Source organism: Bombina bombina, chromosome 2 (genome assembly GCF_027579735.1).
Source record: "Bombina bombina isolate aBomBom1 chromosome 2, aBomBom1.pri, whole genome shotgun sequence".
NCBI lineage: Eukaryota > Metazoa > Chordata > Amphibia > Anura > Bombinatoridae > Bombina > Bombina bombina.
Genome location: NC_069500.1, coordinates 681507706 through 681531829, shown reverse-complemented (window position 1 = coordinate 681531829; position 24124 = coordinate 681507706). Strand labels below are relative to the sequence as shown.

The 24124-nt window shown below is 35.9% G+C and overlaps 1 protein-coding gene across 1 annotated transcript in view; it reads left to right on the top strand.

Moving 5' to 3' along the window:
• The window catches only part of MLLT3 (MLLT3 super elongation complex subunit), a 424921-nt gene extending 401471 nt beyond the window's left edge, over positions 1-23450 (top strand). The window contains exons 11-13 of the mRNA XM_053702660.1: positions 8993-9064; positions 11992-12063; positions 22707-23450. Coding sequence (XP_053558635.1) covers positions 8993-9064; positions 11992-12063; positions 22707-22838 — 276 coding nt within the window. The 3' untranslated portion in view covers positions 22839-23450. The remainder of the gene's footprint in view (positions 1-8992; positions 9065-11991; positions 12064-22706) is intronic.
• Positions 23451-24124: the final 674 nt, after the last annotated feature.

Below are 24124 nucleotides of genomic sequence, written 5' to 3'. Positions count from 1 at the left end.
ACTGGTTGACACTTGTGGGCTAAATTGATTGCTTTATTTAACTTTTTTATGAAGTTTGAAGTGATATTTCTAAACTTTTAGTGTGGGGAACGTTTTTAGACGCCAGGCAGTCATTTAGACACCTTCCCAGTCAGGAAGGGCCTTTCACTATAGTAGGCAGAGCCTCATTTTCGCGCCATAATTGCGCAGTTTCCTTTGGATGCAGTGCATGCAGCTGCATGTGAGAGGGTCTGGTGATCATTGAAAACGTTCCTAGAAGGCTTAAATTGGTATCGTATAACCCCCAGGGACAGGTGGAGTCGCAGCAAACGCTGTGGCTGGGACTGTAGTGGGGTTAAAGTTGTTAATTGATTAAACGGCTCCGGTTTCCTCATTTAAGGGGTTAAAAGCTTGAAAATTGGAGTGCAATACTTTAAAAGCATTAAGACTCTGTGGTGAAAATTTGGTAAAGATTGGATATTTCCTTCATAGTTTTTCACATATTCAGAAATAAAGTGTGCTCTGTTTAACATTTAAAGAGACAGTAACGGTTTTGTTTAAAAACGTTTTTTTTTGCATTATTAGCCTGTTTAAGCCTGTCTAACATGTCTGTACCTTCAGATAGAACATGTTCTGTATGTATGGAGGCCAAGGTGGTCCCCCCTTCAAATGTATGTGATAATTGTGCCATGGCGTCCAGACAAAGTAAGGACAGTACTGTCACATTTAATAAGGTTGCCCAAGATGATTCATCAAATGAAGGTAGTGGGGATAGTTCTTCATCCTCTCATTCTGTGTCAATACCAGTTATGCCCGCGCAGGCGACCCCTAGTACATCTAGCGCGCCAATGCTTGTTACTATGCAACAATTAACGGCAGTAATGGATAATTCCATAGCTAATATTTTATCCAAAATGCCAGCATTTCAAAGAAAGCGTGATTGCTCTGTTTTAAATACAGTGGAGCAAGAAGGCGCAGACGATAATTTATCTGTCGTTCCCTCACACCAGTCAGAAGTGGCAGTGAGGGAGGGTTTGTCGGAGGGAGAACTTTCTGATTCAGGAAGAATTTCTCAACAGGCAGAACCTGATGTTGTGACGTTTAAATTTAAGCTAGAGCATCTCCGCGCATTACGTAAGGAGGTGCTAACTACACTGGATGATTGTGACTCTTTGGTCATTCCAGAAAAATTGTGCAAGATGGACAAATTCCTTGAGGTCCCGGTGCACCCCGATGCCTTTCCGATACCTAAAAGGGTGGCGGACATAGTGAATAAGGAGTGGGAGAAACCAGGCATACCTTTTGTCCCACCTCCTATATTTAAGAAATTGTTCCCCATGGTCGACCCAAGGAAGGACACATGGCAAACAGTCCCTAAGGTTGAGGGGGCAGTTTCTACGCTAGCCAAACGCACGACTATTCCCATTGAGCACAATTGTGCTTTCAAAGATCCTATGGATAAAAAATTGGAGGGTTTGCTTAAAAAGATTTTTGTTCAGCAAGGTTACCTCCTCCAACCAATTTTGTGCATTATTCCTGTCACTATGGCGGCGTGTTTCTGGTTCGATGAACTAGAAAAGTCGCTCAATAAGGAGACTCCATACGAGGAAGTCATGGACAGAATTCACGCACTTAAGTTGGCTAATTCCTTTATTTTAGATGCCGCTTTGCAATTAGCGAGATTAGCGGCGAAAAATTCAGGGTTTGCAATTGTGGCACGCAGAGCGCACTGGCTAAAGTCTTGGTCGGCAGACGTATCTTCCAAGACAAAATTGCTTAATATTCCTTTCAAAGGTAAGACCCTTTTTGGGCCAGAATTGAAGGAAATTATTTCAGACATCACTGGGGGGAAGGGACATGCCCTCCCACAGGATAGGCCTTTTAAGGCTAAGAATAAGTCTAACTTTTGTTCCTTTCGTAATTTCAGGAACGGACCGTCTCCTAACTCTGCGGCCTCTAGACAAGAGGGTAACGCTTCCCAGGCCAAGCCAGCTTGGAAACCAATGCAAGGCTGGAACAAGGGTAAACAGGCCAAGAAGCCTGCTGCTGCTACCAAGACAGCATGAAAGGGTAGCCCCCGATCCGGGACCGGATCTAGTAGGGGGCAGACTCTCTCTCTTTGCTCAGGCTTGGGCAAGAGATGTTCCGGATCCCTGGGCACTAGAAATAGTATCTCAGGGTTATCTTCTAGAATTCAAGGAACTTCCTCCAAGGGGAAGGTTCCACATGTCTCGCTTATCTTCAGACCAGATAAAGAGACAGGCATTCTTACATTGCGTAGGAGACCTGTTAAAAATGGGAGTGATACACCCAGTTCCAACAGCGGAACAAGGTCAGGGGTTTTACTCAAACCTGTTTGTAGTTCCCAAAAAAGAGGGAACTTTCAGACCAATTCTGGATTTAAAAATTCTAAACAAATTCCTCAGGGTTCCATCGTTCAAAATGGAAACCATTCGAACTATTTTACCTACAATCCAGGAGGGTCAATATATGACTACCGTGGATTTAAAGGATGCGTACCTACATATTCCTATCCACAAAGATCATCATCAGTTCCTAAGGTTCGTCTTTCTGGACAAACATTACCAGTTCATGGCTCTTCCATTCGGCTTAGCCACTGCTCCCAGAATTTTCACAAATGCTCCCAGAATTTTCACAAAGGTGCTAGGGTCCCTTCTAGCGGTTCTAAGACAGAGGGGCATTGCAGTGGCACCTTATCTAGACGACATTCTAATTCAAGCGTCGTCTCTTTTCAAGGCAAAGGCTCATACAGACATTGTTCTAGCCTTTCTCAGATCTCACGGGTGGAAGGTGAACGTAGAAAAGAGTTCCCTGTCTCCCTTTTTGGGAACAATAATAGATTCTTTAGAAATGAAGATCTTCCTGACAGAGGTCAGAAAGTCAAAGCTTCTAAACGCTTGTCAAGTTCCTCACTCTATTCTGCAGCCTTCCATAGCTCAGTGCATGGAAGTAGTAGGTTTAATGGTTGCAGCAATGGACATAGTTCCTTTTGCTCAAATTCATCTAAGACCATTACAACTGTGCATGCTCAATCAGTGGAATGGGGACTATGCAGACTTGTCTCCCCAGATTCAAGTAGACCAGGTAACCAGAGACTCACTCCGTTGGTGGTTGACTAAGGATCACCTGTCTCAGGGAATGAGTTTCCGCAGACCAGAGTGGGTCATTGTCACGACCGACGCCAGTCTATTAGGCTGGGGCGCGGTCTGGGACTCCCGGAAAGCTCAGGGTCTATGGTCTCGGGAAGAGTCTCTTCTCCCGATAAACATCCTGGAACTGAGAGCGATTTTCAATGCGCTCCAGGCTTGGCCTCAACTAGCGAGAGCCGGATTCATAAGATTCCAGTCGGACAACATGACGACTGTAGCTTACATCAATCATCAGGGAGGAACAAAGAGTTCCTTGGCGATGAGAGAGGTATCCAAGATCATCAAATGGGCGGAGGATCACTCCTGCCACCTATCTGCAATTCACATCCCAGGAGTAGACAACTGGGAGGCGGATTACTTGAGTCGTCAGACTTTCCATCCGGGGGAGTGGGAACTCCACCCGGAGGTCTTTGCCCAGTTAACTCAATTATGGGGCATTCCGGACATGGATCTGATGGCGTCCCATCAGAATTTCAAGGTTCCTTGTTACGGGTCCAGATCCAGGGATCCCAAGGCGACTGTAGTGGATGCATTAGTTGCGCCTTGGTCGTTCAACCTAGCTTATGTATTTCCACCGTTTCCTCTCCTTCCCAGGCTCGTAGCCAGGATCATACAGGAGAAGGCCTCAGTGATTCTGATAGCTCCTGCGTGGCCACGCAGGACTTGGTATGCAGACCTGGTGAATATGTCATCGGCTCCACCATGGAAGCTACCTTTGAGACAGGATCTTCTAGTACAAGGTCCATTCGAACATCCAAATCTAGTTTCTCTGCAGCTGACTGCTTGGAAATTGAACGCTTGATTTTATCCAAGCGTGGGTTTTCAAATTCAGTGATAGATACTCTGGTCCAAGCCAGAAAACCTGTGACTAGAAAGATTTACCATAAAATATGGAAAAAATATATCTGTTGGTGTGAATCCAAGGGATTCTCATGGAGTAAGATTAAAATTCCTAAGATTCTTTCCTTTCTCCAAGAGGGTTTGGATAAAGGGTTGTCAGCGAGTTCTCTAAAAGGACAGATTTCTGCCTTATCTGTTTTGTTACACAAACGCCTGGCAGCTGTGCCAGATGTACAAGCTTTTGTACAGGCTTTGGTCAGAATCAAGCCTGTTTACAGACCCATGACTCCTCCTTGGAGTCTAAATTTAGTTCTTTCTGTTCTTCAAGGGGTTCTGTTTGAACCCTTACATTCCATAGATATCAAGTTACTATCTTGGAAAGTTCTGTTTTTGGTTGCTATTTCTTCTGCTAGAAGAGTTTCTGAATTATCTGCTTTGCAGTGTGATCCACCCTATCTGGTGTTCCATTCAGATAAGGTCGTTTTGCGTACCAAGCCTGGTTTTCTTCCAAAAGTTGTTTCCAACAAGAATATTAACCAGGAAATAGTTGTTCCTTCTCTGTGTCCGAAACCAGTTTCAAAGAAGGAACGTTTGTTACACAATTTAGATGTAGTCCGTGCTTTGAAGTTCTATTTAGAAGCAACAAAGGATTTTAGACAAACCTCATCTTTGTTTGTCGTTTACTCTGGTAAGAGGAGAGGACAAAAAGCTACTGCTACCTCTCTTTCTTTCTGGCTGAAAAGCATTATCCGATTGGCTTATGAGACTGCCAGACAGCAGCCTCCTGAAAGAATCACAGCTCACTCTACTAGGGCTGTGGCTTCCACATGGGCCTTCAAGAACGAGGCTTCTGTTGATCAGATATGTAAGGCAGCGACTTGGTCTTCTCTGCACACTTTTGCCAAATTCTACAAATTTGATACTTATGCTTCTTCGGAGGCTATTTTTGGGAGAAAGGTTTTGCAAGCCGTGGTGCCTTCCGTTTAGGTAACCTGATTTGCGCCCTCCCTTCATCCGTGTCCTAAAGCTTTGGTATTGGTTCCCACAAGTAATGGATGACGCCGTGGACCGGACACACCAATGTTGGAGAAAACAGAATTTATGCTTACCTGATAAATTACTTTTTCCAACGGTGTGTCCGGTCCACGGCCCACCCTGGTTTTTTAATCAGGTTTGGAAAATTTCTTTCTCTATACACTACAGTCACCACGGCACCCTATAGTTTCTCCTTTTTTTCTCCTAACCGTCGGTCAAATGACTGGGGGGCGGAGCCTGAGGAGGGGCTATATGGACAGCTTTTGCTGTGCTCTTTGCCATTTCCTGTTGGGGAAGAGAATATTCCCACAAGTAATGGATGACGCCGTGGACCGGACACACCGTTGGAGAAAGTAATTTATCAGGTAAGCATAAATTCTGTTTTTTACTTATTTTAAGTCTGTTTTATTGTGAGCATTAGTGTGTAGTGTGGGGCGCTTTTAAATTCTGTGTTCATATCTCAGTGAAAGCATGCAAATTGAATGTCCTTTTAAAGGGACATGGGAGTCAAAATTAAACTTTCTTTATTCAGATGGAGCATATATATATAGATATATAGATATATAGTATGTGTGTGTGTGTGTGTGTATATATATATATATATAGTGCAGAATTATATAACATTAACTTAGCGCCAAATTTATACATCAAAGGATTACAGAGATATTTTATTCCAAAGTTCGTTTTTCCTGAATGCTGCTCCTGGCTCTACTCCTCGGGTCTTTCTTTCCATAAGCACTTTGCGGGCACGCTGTCTAGTCACAGCTTGCCTGATTGCGCCATTAAACTGAATGGAGCTCGCTCCCTCTACCAGACCAGAGCGGGAGCGAGCTCCATTCAGTTTAATGGCGAGATCGGGCGTGCTGTGACTAGACAGCGTGCCCGCAAAGCCCTTATGAATAGAAAGGCCTGCTCAGTAGAGTCAGGAGCGGCGTTCAGGAGAAGTTAACTTTGGAATAAAGTATCTCTGTAATCGTTTTATGTATAAAGTTGGCGCTAAGCTAATGTTATATAATTCTTCCCTATGTGAAATATTATATAACATTATTTTGTAGATTTACTGTCCCATTAAAGGGACAGTCTACTTGAAAAATTGTTTAAAAAGATAGATAATCCCTTTATTAACCAGTTTTGCATAACCAACACGGTTATATTAATATACTTTGTATCTCTGTGATTACCTTGTATTTAAGCATCTGCAGACTGCCTCCAGCATACGCTGTACATATTCAGCATTGCACAAGCAGTTCTAGTGAACTGCTTGTGCAATACCGCTCCCTGCAGATTCGCGACCTCTAGCAGGGGATGTTAAATACGATCGGGCGGATTGCTGTAAGCAGCCTCAGAGGTGGCGTATGAGTTAAGGAGCAGCGGTCTATAGAAACAGGGTGAATTGGCCCAAATCGGCCAATAATAAATTGACCCCCATGAGCCTACTTCAGTATGTCATCTGGAGCTAACTTTCAGCAAAATCACAGGTTGCACTAACAAGAGTTTCATTTATGGAAAATAAATAAATAAAAAAGCCTAAAAATATGGAAAATAATATTCATCATCTATGTACTTTTCTTTTAATTTGCTTGCAGAATTGTTAGCCTGAATATAATAAAGTAAAGCTACAACCTGTTCACTGTCACAGTTCTAGAAAAGAAAACAGTGGCTTGTCCTAAATATGAATAATGTCTGCTCCCCCTGGAACATCTGACCTGATTTGTCAAAAGATGTCACTTGTTACTTTATAATGCGGCTGTAAATTCCTGTGTTGTTGGCAGAAGCCAAAAGGTGCAAGACCAAAGGTGAAGGGCTTTATCAGTCTCACTAGGTTGGGAATTTACAACATGTGGATATAGACATTTGGAGTCTAGTAGTTATGTGTAGTTTGTGATTTTCACAAGCAGCCAGGCTATTGTTGTAATTGTAAAGAAATATACAAATTATGTTTAAAGGGACAGTCAACACCAGAATTTTTGTTGTTTATAAAGATAGATAATCCCTTTATTACCCATTCCCCGGCTTAAAAATAAGGTAAGGTTAAAAAAAAAGTGTCTGCTCAGGATTGGCTGTGAGTTTGTCTACAGCCAATCTTAATGCAGAGAAGCACATATTATATAGGTACTAATGCCATCTGTGTTTTTCAGAAGACCATTAAAGGGACATTAAACACTAAATAAATGCTAGATAGACAAATGCATTCAAAGAAAAGTTTAATCTGAGAATAACATGCAGATGCATTTTTTAAAGTTTCATTAACTGTTTAATTATCAATAAAATAAGTGTAAAGTTTTATGTCTACAAAACAATGGGAGCTGCCATGTTGTAACTTAGGTTACCTTATCTGCTGTGGCCAATTAGGGACAGTTATAAATAGGTCACTAGAGTGATCAGCCAATGGCTGTGTGGAATGTGACAGTGTTCTGCATTTTCATTTCTAACATGAACTGAAAAGCTCACAATTCAGAATGGAATTACAAGAAAAGGGGAAAAAATAAATAAAGTATATTATAGAATTGTTTTTATATATGCAGTTTATCATTTTATATTACCATCTCAAAGTGTTTAATGTCCCTTTAAAGAATCTTTTTTAAGGCAAGAATGATGTTTTACTTTAAAGGCACATGAAACCCAAAATTTGTATTACATGATTCAGATCAAGTATACAATTTAATTATTTTGTTTCATCTACTTCTATTATCAAATTTTATTCATTCTGTTGGTATCTTTTGTTGAAAATCAGGGACATAAGTATCTTTTGCTGAAGAAACAGCAATACACATAGGTGAGCCAATAACATGTAACATGTGCAGCCACCAATCAGCAGCTCCTGAGCCTACCTAGGTATGGTTTTTTAACAAAGGATACAAAAAGAACAAAGCAAATTAGATAATAGAAATAAATTAGAAAGTTGTTTCAAATTGCAAGCTGTATCTGAACTATGAAAGAGGAAAAAAATGGGTTTCATATCCCTTTAATTTTGACTTAAGTTTCCCTTTAAAAGGTTTAGTAAATAAAAAAAAAAAAAGAGTAATTCGAGAGCAAGGGATCTCAAGTTAAAGGGAAGTTGGTTCGGAAGTAATTTACAGAAGCACTTCACCATAGGAAGGGAGCTTGATTCATGTAAAAAGGCAAACACTGTGTGTGACTTCAAGAAGGCTTGTGATAAGAATAAGGCTATACTACAAACTACACTTATAGGAAATATGGACAGACTTCATGGGCCTATGGTTCTAATCTGCTGTTTTAAATATAAGAAATGACTATAGATGAATTTCTCCAAATACTGTAGTTCTGTGATTTATCTAGAAATATGATTAGATTACTTGCTTTATGGTGTTATACAATTTTGCTTCTTTTTGGAGTAAAAACAAATACATTAAAAACTTAATTTTTTTCTTTATTTTTTTTTTTGTTTAATTATGAACAAGGCATCTTAGTTTCAAACATCCCTGATTCTGTGATAAATATTAAAAAAGAAAATATTTGAAGTAGTTTTGTTTTGTTTCAATAATCAAAATTCTGTAAACGTATGCAATAAAGTAAAAAATAAAAATTTACTCCTATTATCAAATTTTCTTCTTTCTCTTGGTATCTTTATTTGAAAAGCAATAATGTACGTTTAGAAGCCGGCCCATTTTTGGTGAACAACCTGGGTTGTCCTTGCTGATTGGTGGCTAAATGCTGTCCAGAGTCCTGAACCAAAAATTGGTTGGCTCCTTAGCTTAGATGCCTTCTTTTTCAAATAAAGATAGCAAGAAAACGAAGAAAAATTGATAATAGGAGTAAATTAGAAAGTTGCTTAAAATTCCCTGCTCTATCTGAATCACGAAAGAAAAAAAAAATTGGGTTCAGTGTCCCTTTAAATGTAATGTTTTATTTTATACAGTAAAGTCTATACATATTTTATTACTACAATACAGTACTTGAATAAGAATCACATTACATTTTTTATTTTATTATTTTGTCGTTCTCAGATCCTGGAGGTAAAAAGTCCGATTAAACAGAACAAATCTGAAAAGCAGATAAAGAATGGAGACTGCGATAAGGTAAATGCAATTTTTGGCTGTATCTTGGTAACCTGATCATAAGCTTTTCTTCTACATGCTATTCTGCCTTTTTTATGTTTAAATTATTTGTTTATTGGACATTTTGTTACATTGATGTTATATAAAGCTTATTTTTTTCTTATTTACCGTATGTGCTTTAGATGATTTTAGTGTGTTTTTTTTTTTAGAGTCTTTAGTATGATACTGGAAACATTGCTACATTATATTTTGCCCTATTTGCTATAATTGCACGTTTATGAGGTTATAAATGTTCCAATGGACATAATAGGAATATTTAATATAATATATATCATAACTCTCACACACACACACACACACACACACACACACACATATATATATATATATATATATATATATATATATATATATATATATATATATATATATATATATATATCAAGCAAAACAACTGCACTCTCTGGTCTTGACAAACAATGGATTTATTTAGTGACGTTTCGGGAATACACCCCTTCATGGGTCTGATGAAGGGGTGCATTCCCCGAAACGTCATTAAATAAATCCATTGTTTGTCAAGACCCAGAGAGTGCTGTTTTTTGCTTGCTATATTCTAAACCCTACTCTAGCACCCTGGCATTGAAAAGAACTGTTTGTGAGAGTGCACCTGCTTCACCTTTATATATAGATATATAAATACTAGCTGTTGCCCGCGGTTTCTCTTACGTGGATTTTGTGATTTGTAAAAAATAGCGAAAAAACGCAACCACTCGCAACTATGTGTACCCTTTCGGGTTGCACACTCGCTGACATAAACTTCTTGAGTTTTCGTTAATCCTCTGTGTTTCTTGTAATCTAAATGCCAATTTTCATGTCTGTAACATCTTTGGTATTTGAGATATAAATATCCTCATAAATCAGCCTCCCCTTTTGAATCCCCTTAAGTGGAATTTTGGGAATTGTTATAACACGTATTTCTATATTTTTCAAGGAGAATCTAAATATCAATTTTCACGTCTATAACATCTTTGGTTTTTTTCAATATAGTTATCCTCATAACTCAGCCCCCCCCTTTTGACCCCCCCTTAAGTGGATTTGGGGAAATGGTAAAACACGTATTTCTTTATTTTTCAAGGAGAATCTAAATACCAATTTTCACGTCTGTAATATCGTCGGTTGTTGAGATATACAGTAGGTATCCTCATAAAAAATGCACCCCCTTTTTCACCCCCTTATTACATAATTTTCAGAAATCTTTCCTTAGTGGGTGCCTACGTCATAAAAACAACGTACCTTCCAAATTTCACATTCCTAGGTTAAACGGTTTGAGCTGGGCGTTGATGAGTCAGTCAGTCATTCAGTCAGTGAGTCAGGACTTATTTATATATATATATATATTTATAATGCAGTAGAAGGTTAGTACACACCATCCAGTATACAACAGTCCGGTGCACTACCAAAAGATAAATAATCTCACTCCATTGAAAATCAGGACCTCATGTGGATCCTATCAGATTTCCAAATAAAGTAGGCATACAGGATTCTTTGCAAACATCTTTTACTCTATAACGTTTCGGCTCCACACAAGAGCCTTGTTCACATGGAAAAAACAAGTATGCAATATACACCAAATATACCCCTATATATACCCCTAAATATTACCTAAATCATGTGTCAGACCCGGGAAACCTTATCAAACTCGGTTGCATCTGTGTGTGTGGCTGACGTGACTACGTCATTAGAGAGCGTCCGTTTCATGGAAACTGAAAGTAATGCTCCTAAATCATTACACCCAATTCCGTCCATGTGTAAGAGGAAATAGACGTATCCATAATTACACGGCAACAAACTGTCACACTATTGTAGGGAGATTGATATTGGTGACTCAACGGTCTGTGCACATAAAAAAAACTGTATATAAGATTAAAACAAAACAACATATTGCCCCATAGATCAGTTTAAACATAGTTATATGGTATAATCATATTAACAATATTGAAAAAGTCTGTGGACTCTAAAAACTATGTAGATGCACATCTATTATACAGATAAACTGCAAAAAAATCATTGGGCAAAATACAAAACACATCTCAAAGGATATGGTAGACACTTTTATTTTGACAGGAGATGTTTGCAAAGAATCCTGTGTGTCTACGTTATTTGGAAATCTGATAGGATCCACATCAGGTCCTGATTTTCAGTGTAATGAGATCATATATACATATATATACATACAGTATATATATATATACACTGTATAAACTGTATGCATGTATATATGATTCGGCACTTCCTTTAGTCCGGACACAATTAAAATAACGGGAGAGAGAAATTCAATATCGCTCTTCAATACCGCTCACTGGCGTACATTAGTTGCACTGCACTTATTGTTTGTGGTGAAACAGTGCCTCCATTTTATAATGAATTTTATGATCAGCCCACCTCTAAGAAAATGTGTCCACTAGCTATCTAACTTTTATTTCCCAATGACAAGTCCTGTCAGTTGCTATGTCCTTTGCACGTTTTTAGATTACTAGTGTGTTTTCAGCCTCTACTTTTGTTTAATTAAACAGCAGTATACTGTTAATAAACAATTTCACTGTGTCTGTCTATGCTCTTATTGCTGGTGTTGGATGGTCCGGCAAAACGGTTAATCCAGAAAGGCCCCGGAACCAAGGTTGCCTAAAATCGGTGGGGTGTGTGTGTATATATTTATTTATTTGCCTTGTTTCAGTGACTTCCATTGTGGTTTATTTGTCAAATAGGAAATGCAAAGTTTACACTAATTTTAAAAAGTTTTTAATATTTTGAGTGAAATTTAGCTGATGAGATAGCTCAGCTATTTCACTGAATGATTACAATTTATATTTAAACCTCCAGTCATGCCTGGGACAAATAGCCTACAGTCACAAGAACATTTGTTATATATATATTTTCTTCTTCTCTAGGCTTATCTAGATGAATTAGTTGAATTGCACAGAAGATTAATGACGCTACGGGAAAGACATGTACTTCAACAGGTAAAATAAAATATTAAGTAAAATAACTGATTATGTGATAATTTACTCCATCAGTTGGTGCAATAGAGGCATATTTTGTCTGTTCATCTTATAGATTAAATTCTATTTTTCATTTAAGACCGTATGTGATGCACTTCCTACCTCTCTCGAATACAGCAGATATAGTTGTGAGAGTTTAATAATGTGTGTTTGCCCACGGTAATATCATGCTGTAGATAGTCAAATGTTTAACTGATATGCAAGATTAAAAAAAAAAACTTTTTCTGAGAAAAAATATCAATTTTGTAGTTTAAAGTAAGTTAATTTGTTGTTAAAGGTATATACTAACTAAATGTACATGCTTTTATTCGTTTGAGCATGTCATTTTTGTATAACCGAACCTAGCTATTTGTTTTACCACCACAGGGTTAGGCACATAGATAAATTTGGTCTTGTGAGTTGCAAGTGTTGAAACTCCTGAGCGTGATTTTAGCTATGTTTTTAATCTCTTTGCAGTTGTTAAAGACAAAGAAAGCTAGGTTGAATGATGCAGAAATGGCATATACTAACACATTTAAAGATGACATTTATTGCAATAGAAGGTCCCTTTTAGACTACTATATTATCAGCACTGGCAAAGAGCTTGCAATAGTAAAAAAAACTAATTTCTAAAAAAGGGTCACAAGGCAGTATAGAAATAAGGCAAAAATACCAAAAACAATCATATTGAAATTAATGTAACTTTTTAACCGCTCAACTAATAGAAGCAGATTTATCATTATCCAGATGGACAAAGTTAGCAAGCAGGGAACCTGTCCTCCTGCGATCGCAAGTAGTGGACAGCATTTAATTATGCAAGCCTTTTTATAAATTTTGGTTGCAGTCTCAAATGAATAAGCCTGCAGCTAACATAGCTGTTTACAATTGAATACATTTACCCCATCATGTCAACACATCACAGTTTGTGTTCAGTGTTTCAGCTGTTTTAATGCAGCACAAGGCCAGAGGGGACCATCTCGAGATTACAGCTCAGCATGGATAAAATCATTCACCAGGTGTGGAATACTCTCATGGGATGAAGATTAGGTTTCTTGTTGACAAAAAGATTACAAGAACTTGATTTGATGGCTGCCTGATTCAATATTGTATAGTGTTTTTAAAGTGTTTGCTTAAAGTTTAAATATTCCACATAGATCCAATATTTAGTATTAAAGGACCAGTCAACACATTAGATCTGCATAATCAACAAATGCAAGATAACAAGACAATGCAATAGCACTTAGTCTGAACTTCAAATGAGTAGTAGATTTTTTTATAACTCATTTCAAAGTTATGTGTATTTCCCATCCCCTTGTACCATGTGATAGCAATCAGCCAATCACAAATGCATATACGTATAGTCTGTGAATTCTTGCACATGCTCAGTAGGATCTGGTGACTCAAAAATTGTAAATATAAAAGACTGTGCACATTTTTTTTTGGAATGTTGTTTAAAATTACATGCTGTATCTGAATCATGAAAATTAAATTTAACCTGAGTGTCCCTTTAACAATTAAGTACAATGAATGGCTATTTAAGCTTTTCCAATACAGGTAGAAAACTCTTTATCCAAACTGCTTAGGAATGGAAAAAGTTTGGATTTTGGAATAGTTTGGATTTTGAAATATTTGTATCTGTAAAATGGGACAGTTTGGAGATGGGATGGAACCAAGTGTGTACAACAATATATTTACATATTATAATACAGCTTATACGTGCAACCTAAAGGTAGTTTTATATCAGTTCTAATACTTTTTTATACATAGTACTACCAGAAACTGTATTTTTCGGAATCAATTTTTTTTTATTTCTTCGCTGTGGGCAGCACATATTTTGTATACTCACGTTTGTACAAGGCATATAAAACAAATCTGCTACCAGATATCATTGGAGCAAATTGGCTCTGTGTAAAAAAATTTTTTTTTCTTAATGCATTTTTAATATAGGTACAAAAATAATTGTGTTAAATTAAAATTAAATTTGTGCTCAAGTCCTCTTTTTTTTTTGTATTTATTTGGAAACAATCAGAAGAAGAGGCGTTAAGCCTTTTCAATTAATTACTAAAATGAAAACTAAATGGGACCTTGGTAATCTACTTGATGATTGAAAATATTTTAATGCATTTTTGATTGCAGTTGTTCAGGGCCGTCAGGAATTCATATCACGAAAAGAAAAAAAATCCTGTTCTGCTTTACAGGGGTGGTATTGAAAGATGGCGATAATTAAAAATGACAGAATTATTACCTCAGATAAAAGGCTTCTTCTTTGTTAACCATATACATTTTAATAGACTCTCTGTAATTGATTGTGTATTAATTTGTGTTCCACGTGCTTGTGTAGTTGTTGTGTGCTTTTCATTAAACATAAGGCGTGCCTATCAGCGTGCCTATCAGCAGTGCAAGGCTAACAGATAAACAGCTGATTTATATTGAAATAAATGCAAGTACTTTTTTTTTGTGGTTTAAAGGCGCAGTAAACACCTTGAGGTTTTATTATGTTATGTGCAATGAAACAACTTTGCAATATATTTTGATTGTTTATTTTGCCCCTTTTCATGTAACTTAGGTTTTAAAATTAAGCAACTTCTAATACTCAGAACTTGAAATGCACCTGCTGACTTCCCAGGGTGAACTCTGCTACATACCTGCTTTATGTGATAACAATTGCAAATAAATGCCTTTTATATTAACATTATGACAGTGGCTAGCCTTGTTGGCTGTGGACTAAAGCCCAGATTGGGTACTCCAAAGAAGGCAAATGGTGGGTGGAGTTTGGCTATTAAAAAATTATTTTAGAAAAAAAAGGTTTTAAAATTGGTTTTAAAAACGTTAAGACTTGGCTGATATGTTAAACAAGGTGTTTACTGTCCCTTTAATAGTTACCTTGGTGACATTTACCTGAACATGTATTGCACAAACAAACTTTCAGCTAAATGTATGAAAGAAAAGAATATGAGGCTTTTTAGAAGTCTGGGTTTAAGTAAAAGGTTCAGTAAGCACTAAAAAAAAGTCTGTAATGCATCTGAAAGATCACTATATAAACATATTTGTGTGCAGATAAAATGTTGCATTAAAGGAACATGAAACAACATTTTTCTTTCATGATTCAGAACATAGATTTTAAAACAACTTTCCAAATTATTTTGGTTATCAATTTGCTTCATTCTTTTAGTATCCTTTGTTGAAGGAGCAGTAATTCACTACTGGGAGCTAGCTGAATACATTGGTAAACATATTTAGATTGGAAAGTTATTTAAAATCGCTTTCTCTATCTGAACCAAGAAAGAAAAGATTTGTGTTTCATGTCATTTTAAAGATTTTGAAAGTAACAGGAAGTGCACGTCTGAGTAAAACTGTTTGTTAAACACTGATTGGCCACTGGCTCATAAAGCAGAATTCTCACAGATCTGTTGATGGGCAGTGACATATCCAGCAAGCACAAAAACAAAGAATTGTACAAATATTTTCCCCCGAAACAAACACAGGTTTACTCTTCATACACTACCTGTCTATTCACCTTAATGCAGTGCACTCCCACTCTGGATAAAGCTGTCATCTGATTTTTAATTAAATGAAAATGCATTATCTACATTTATTTTCCTGAGGCATCTAAAAGCCTTAAAGGGACAGTAAAGTCAAAATTAAACTTTCATGATTCAGATAGAGCATGCAATTTTAAACAACTTTCCAATTTACTTATTTTATCAAATTTGTTTTGTTCTCTTGGTATATTTTATTGAAGAGTAAAACTAGGTAGGCTAATAAGAGCTCAGTTCTCTATGGCAGCAGTGTTTTGCAACATTGTATAACAAAGCAATGCATTGCTGCCATAGAGTATTAAAGACACGTGCACACTCCTGAGCTCTTATGAGCCTACCTAGTTATATTCTTCGATAAAAGATCACAAGAGAACAAAGCACATTTGATAAAATAAGTAACTCAGAAAGTTGTTTAAAATTGCATCTGAATCATGAAAGTTTAATTTTGACTTTACTGTCCTTTTAATTAATTTTAGTTTACATTAGCTAGGGAATAACATTATCTGCTGCAGACAAGTGTACTTTATATTTTTTTCTTTACTTTTATTTTTAACAGTACATTATTTGTACTAGAAAAAAGGAAATATATATTTAATTCTATAATAGAAAATGTATGAAAGGCTGGTGTATTTTTTGCAAGTAATTAACTTTATACAGTAAGCGTACATAGTTTATATATGGGCGCACATTGCTCTGTAAATGAGTTTTTGTGTCCTTGCATATTATTGCTGTCCTTTTATTGTATCCTTGTATATGTTTTAGATGTTTATATACTAAAGCAATGACATTAAATGAGTTTGTTATATAAACTAAAATATGTAGCTTAGTTTGTTGTAGAAAGTAATATAATATGCAAATGAATGTGATCTAAACAATATTGTTACTTTTACTTTGCTTGAAAGATGTTGCTCTCGGTTTTATTTCTGTTTGTTTCAGAGATCTCTAAAGATAGGGTCTTGTTTTATCTATTTTCTAATGAATAGGGGTCGATTTATCAAACTTTTCGCACCCCTACGACTGCAGGTTCTCACAAGAGAACCTGCAGTCCTTATTTATGAAGCAGCAGTCATCCGACCGGGGAGATTGGCAGCTCCTGCCTGCACGTGGTTGGCTGTGCACAGGCAGGGGGCAACATTGCACAAGAGCGCAAAATTGCGTTCTTGGGCAATGCTTAATTCCGGCATCAGAATTCAGCCTGCCAGAGGTGAACTGCGGCGCGTATGTCCGCCCCTGTCCACCGCAGCTCGATAAATCAACCCCATAGTAGTTCAATTAAAGGTCAGTTTACCACAATAATAAAAATAAATTGCAGGTTTTAGATAGTGTTTTTAATAAGTGTAAATAGGATTTATTACATTTGAATTTAGGGAGTAGTTTAATTTGTACTGAGAGCATTACTGTGCTTGGATTCATTATGTGGGATGCCTTCTTTGACACTCATATTGGAGTAGCACAGAAAAATCAACTCAGATGGTTAGTTTAGGTAAGAAGATGTTTTCCATTATGGTTGGAATTCTGGTCCTTTCAATTAAAGGGACATGAAACCTAAAAACCTAGCTGCTGATTGGTGGCTGCACTTATATGCCTTTTATCATTGGCTAATCTGATGTGTTCAGCTATCTCCCAGCTACTTTTTCAACAAAGACAATGAAGTAAATTTGATAACAGAAGTAAATTTAAAAGATGTTTAAAGTGCATTTCCTACCCTTTAATTTGTTCCCAATAATCCATTTTACCTGCTGGAGTGTATTAAATTGTTTGCAAATTGCTAATTTACCTTTATTTCAGCATTTGAAATAACTGATTTTGCCTATGGTCTCTATAGTTTAGTATTAGCTATAGAAAATCTGTGTAAACATAGCCAGCCGAAGAAATTACACCCCCAGGGATAGGTATGAGAGGTATGCAATAAAATGTTATTTTTTTAATTGTTGTCTCTAAGTACTGGGCTTTGGTACCAGCACAAGAAAATAAATGTGTTCAGAGCGCCTCAAAATGGGCTAAGTGTTGTACAATGTATAGAGTGTGTGTTTAGAAATATTTTAATTGTAGATCTAGTAATTTACACAAGAATAAAACATGCCACAATGGGTACAGTGGTAATAAATGACAATAAAAACAATAAGATGTGGATCCACTCTTGTACAAATTGAATATTGAATATATCTATATAAAAACACTGAATGATGAATTGATGTAGAGGCAATGATAGAACCTCCAATAAAAATATAAGAAAATTTAAAATTCAAACAATATCTGAAAGAAATCAATCCAAGGTGTGGATTTAAAAAAATAAATACAATAAAATCAAATGTATGGATTGCTGATATCGACTGGGAAAAGGATACCATAAGAGATATTGTGTACCAGTGTTAGTGGTAATAATGTGTACAAAATTATAAGAGTGGTCAAAAGAGGGTGAAAAATTATCCTTTGTGATTGCAAATATAAAGAAACCAAACAGTGTCAGCTTGCTTATTCAAAAATGAAAAAAATGATGTGAAAAATTAAAAAAAAATAAAAAAATTTGAAAAAATGTGGCGCAAAAAATGAAAAAAGAGAACAAAGTCAGTGATTGTAATCCAACAAACAATATCCTATAAAAGTCTAACTGTGAAGATCCAAATAGAAATCAAAAGTTAATAATGTGTAGAAAAGGAAACCTTATTTTCCTAGTGGTGAGAGTCCATCTGAAGTTCCTGATGGTGAGAATAAAGTCTACAGTCTTTTAGGTCAAACCCAATTGATGGGCTGGGGCTCCTGTTCCTGATGGTGAGAACCCTTGGTAGTTGGGAGAAACTTCAATCCATTTTTTTTTAAATAAACCTAAAAACAAATAAAAACAACAATAGTGTAGATGGTACTAAAAACATATATAAAATCAGAATAGTGCTTACCAGCTGTGGTCAACGCGTTTCGGCCTCCTCTAGGCCTTTCTCAAGACTGCCAGCTGGTTGTCAACAGTGCCCCTTTTGTAGTGAAATGTTTTGTGCCAAAAAATGTGTTTGAGGGCGTGGCTAAAAACCGGAAGTGATGTAGGGTATGTTAAAAAAAAATAAAAAATATTTTTTTTCTGTAGCATACCCCATCAGGATTCCTTTGTTGATAGGTCTAGAAGTGTTTTGTATATATAATGTTGGGTGGTAATGAAATCAAACAACTTGTCACAAGTTTATCATGCAAACTGGGGAATATACAAAACATTATGTTAGGCTCAATAAATTATTTGTAGCTATGAGACAAGCCATCTTAGTTTATTAATGTCGATTTAAACACTTCTAGACCTATCAACAAAGGAATCCTGATGGGGTATGCTACAGGAAAAAAAAATATATATATATTTTTTAACATACCCTACATCACTTCCGGTTTTTAGCCACGCCCCCAAACACATTTTTTGGCGCAAAACATTTCACTACAAAAGGGGCACTGTTGACAACCAGCTGGCAGTCTTGAGAAAGGCCTAGAGGAGGCCGAAACGCGTTGACCACAGCTGCTAAGCACTATTCTGATTTTATATATGTTTTTAGTACCATCTACACTATTGTTGTTTTTATTTGTTTTTAGGTTTATTTAAAAAAAAAAATTGGATTGGAGTTTCTCCCAACTACCAAGGGTTCTCACCATCAGGAACAGGAGCCCCAGCCCATCAATTGGGTTTGACCTAAAAGACTGTTGACTTTATTCTCACCATCAGGAACTTCAGATGGACTCTCACCACTAGGAAAATAAGGGTCCCTTTTCTACACATTATTAACTTTTGATTTCTATTTGGATCTTCACAGTTAGACTTTTATAGGATATTGTTTGTTGGATTACAATCACTGACTTTGTTCTCTTTTTCCCTTTTTTTTATCACTGACTTTGTTCTCTTTTTTCATTTTTTAAGCAACATTTTTTCAAATTTTTTTTAATTATTTTTAATTTTTCACATTGTTTTTTCATTTTTGAATAAGCAAGCTGACACTGTTTGGTTTCTTTATATTTTCAATCATAAAGGATAATTTTTCACCCTCTTTTGACCACTCTTATAATTTTGTACACATTATTACCACTAACACTGGTACACAATATCTCTTACGGTATCCTTTTCCCAGTCGATATCAGCAATCCATACATTTGATTTATTGTATTTATTTTTTAAATCCACACCTTGGATTGATTTCTTTCAGATATTGTTTGAATTTTAATTTTCTTATATTTTTATTGGAGGTTCTATCATTGCCTCTATATCAATTCATCATTCAGTGTTTTTATATAGATATATTTAATATTCCATTTGTACAAGAGTAGATCCACATCTTATTGTTTTTATTGTCATTTATTACCACTGTACCCATTGTGGCATGTTTTATTCTTTTGTAAATTACTAGATCTACAATTAAAATATTTCTAAACACACACTCTATACATTGTACAACACTTAGCCCATTTATTTTCTTAGTATATCTTCTAAGCTAGCTAGTTAGCTCACTGTTCAGAGCTATAGATGTCCGTCTTTGGCGCTATGCCCCATCGAAATCCTTATTCCCTGCCAGCACAACACATTTTAATGGGTGAAAGTTTCAAAGAACAAAACAAGCTATTTAATATACAAAAAAAACCTAAAAGAAGCAATATATCATACATTTTATACTCTGCAGCTAATATAACAAGTCATTGGAAACACATTAAGGAAAAAACTATTTTCCAGTATTATGAAAGAAAAGGTTTGGGTTTTATGTCCCTTTAAACTTATTTTAAAGCTTTCCCCTGGTGCTAATGCTTATCTGTATAAAATTAAGTAAATCTCTGGTGTCTGACTATACAGTATATGCTGATTATATATATATATATATATATATATATATATATATATATATATATATATATATATATATATAAAAAGAGAGAGAGAAAATAAGAATATATATATATATATATATATATATATATATACCGGTGTATATATATATATGAACACACAAAACCCTCCTTGGGGAGCAATAAGAAAGTGTTTAATATTAACCCCAAGAAACCTGTATCCTCTGGATGTGCTTTATCTTAGTAATCACATTCAGCTCCGTCACATTCTGCTCATTATCAAAGTTGGCTTAAAGTTGTGTGTATCCCTTTAAACGATACTGGTTTCCTATCTATGTATACTCTGCTATACACAGTCTTCAGTGAAAAGTTACCAGCTGCCTATGATGATAAAACTTTCAGTAAGCAAATCATACATTTAGTACCAAACATATTTTTTTTTCAAATGTATAAATATGATTCAATTTGATAGTTTGTAAATATAATTCATTTTTGTCTAATGGGAACATCATTTAAAAACAAGCCAGAGAACAGAAGGTGTTGTGAGCGTCTGTTGTGAACTCTAGGGAAGTTCTGTGATATTTTGGAATATAAAGCAACCTCTTATGTTACAGTATCTGGGGAGTGCGCTTGTTACAATATCTGGGGAACTGCTCTGCGCAGCATTCAGGTCTGTAATAGAGACATTGTTTTGGTTAGGGATAGGCTCAGTGGTGAGGTAATATTTTAGTTATGGGGCAGACTGGAGGAGTCAAGACATTTTATGTTAATAGATAGCTGCATACTGTTTTTTTTTTCTCTACAAAATAATACTTAAATAAACCTTCCAGACATTTGCCTTGTTGTCTCCTCCTCAAAGCTACAATTACATTTCAGTTCTGTAAAGTAATGTAAAACTGTCTGTGTAATACAATAATGAGCTCACTGAGGATTTGCAACAAGTCTACTGAATTCAATCCCAAGTGTCAAGATTAAGAGCCGTAAACAATTTTTAACTCTGCTCGTTTCTGAACACCGTTTATGAAATCTCGAATTTTCTTACGTGAATGATTTTAATGTGAAACCGAGCTGCAATACTAGAATGCAAGCGCAGATGTTCTACTGGTAATTTTAGGGCCTTAGACACAGATTTAATTTAGTCAAGTGTGCTTCTTAGCTTGTGTGAGAAGACGATATGGAACGTATGTTTGTATGGTTTGCACATGCACTTTTGTTGATATTTACAGCTAACTTTGAAAAAGAGAATATTAGGTTGGATATATTTTGTAGTTATTGTGCATTACATTTTTTGCTCTCAGAAAATAAAATACAGTGTAAAAAATATTTTAAAGGGGCACTGAAATCAAAATTAAACTATCTTGATTCAAATAGAGAATGCAGGTTAAAGGGACTTTCCAATTTCCTTCCATTTATTGTGCACAGTTTTTCTATATGGACGCTTTTACACTGAGCATGTGCAAGAGTGCACAGTGTATATGTTGCGGGTAAAGTAAGAAATTGGGTAATCCTAACATTGCCCAGGTAAACCTGACATTACCCAAGCGGCTGCACTGTAATTCACAAATCTTTGCTATCTTTTTTGCCTCTGCCTGGGGGTTTAAGGGGGGCGAAGTCCCTCCTGTAAACCTCATTCTCCATGGTTCACTTGGGGTGGATGCCACAGGATCGGCGAGGCACCTTCATTGAACCCCCCAGACAGAAGCAAAAAAATTGTGTAGATGGGGGAATTACATTACATCAGGCCACAGCCGCTTGGGTAATGTCAGGTTTACTGGGTAACCCTAGGATTACCCGGATTTCTGACTTTACCCGTAACATATATATATATACTGTGTATATATATATATATATATATATATATATATATACAGTATGTATATGACTGGCTGATGACTGTCACATGATACAGAGTGCTGTCAAATTAAGGGAACTTTTGAAATATGTTAGAAAAAAATCTGCTGCTCATTAGAAATTCAGAGTAAGTGCTACCGCATTGTCTTTTTATTATGCACTTTTTAATTATGCAATTCTTCTGTATTCAATGACCCTTTAAGCATTTAACAATTTGTTTTCTAATTTCACAGCAATGAAAAAAATGTTAATATGATCTATTGAAAAACATATCACAATTTTGTCTAATCTGTAATTCAAATAAGTAAGAATGATTTTGAATTTGATATTATAATTATATGTTTTTGTTAGGTGTTTTAAGAATCAGATTTATTTCTAAGAATAAAAAGTAAATGATTAAACCAATGTTTCCCTTTTTCCTATTAATTACAGATAGTGAATCTTATAGAAGAAACTGGACATTTCCATATCACAAACACAACCTTTGACTTTGACTTATGCTCCTTGGACAAATCTACAGTACGTAAACTACAGAGTTACCTGGAAACGTCAGGAGCATCTTGAGGGTGTGTCAGAATTATGCGGACATTGATGGTCATAGATAAATAAGTGAATTAATAAATTACTGAACTGTTGATAATTATTCAGGATTTAAAAAAAAAAAAAAAAACCCTCAAAGAGGGATAAAGAAAACCTCCTTTTTTTTTCTTTCTTTTTTTTTAAGGATAAAAGAGGAAAAACGTTGCGACAAGAAGGGTGATCCTTCTCATTAATATGTTATTGGAGATTAAACCTGGAAAGCCTTGAAAAAATAAACACAACATTACCTATTTTGTAAACTGTGTTTGGTATCATGTGTCGCTTAGTGGCATTTAAGTCCACAAGATGTATGCATGTTCAACACAACACTGCCTTACTACGTGACTCATCTATTTATTGTTCTATACCTAGATTCCAAAAGTCACTGGGGAAATGACACTACCAGATCTACAAGCCACTATGTGCATCCCAAATACGTGCTCCGTTTTTTCGAGCTGGGCTGCCTTCAGAAATCTTATGGCTAAAACCATATGAACAGTTCTCTAATCAACACTTGATTTATGTTTTCAATGCTATGTGTTCAGGACTTGTCAACACAATAATAAAGTTCCCAAACGTGGACCAAGTTTAATTTTACAGTCAGCCTTGTTTGTTTCAGGGTAATTGTTTCCATGACATCATCATATGGACCAACCGCAACAAATGAATGCACCAAATAGCATTAAGTGAATTGTAGCCTTACTATAAACTAGTACGGTGTCCTGATAAAAGAATAGGTGTTGAGTTGATCTGAATCTAGCATTGTTTGTCTTTTTGATATGCTTGTGTCTATTGCAGTCATACATATATAAAGAAATATAACTAAGGGCAGCCTACAGTTTCTTTGTTGGAAAGTATTCTGTTCCTTCATTTCTTTCTTAAAAACAAAATGCTGTTTGAACGTCTTTATCCGGGACTATTTATTACAAGTTTTCACTGTTAATGGCTGGCAATTGTGATAATTATTGTTACCATGGACAAAATGGCATTCAAGTTTAGTGTTTTTTTTATTAATGTTATTTTTTACATTTCTGTATGTTCACCTGTTTCATTTATGGTTCACTAATGTAAACTTGTTTTTCTACTCAAAAACAATTTTTTTTTTCCTTGAATAATCTTATACAGTGATCTTTTGGGATCAGTTGGTTTTTGAGTAACTTCAGAAATCCAATGTTTTGTTTACAAATTTTTTCTATGCTTGAAAGATAAAAATTGGCTTAAAAATGAGACGTCTGTGTCTTACATCCTTTGAGAAACACAAAAATAGTTAT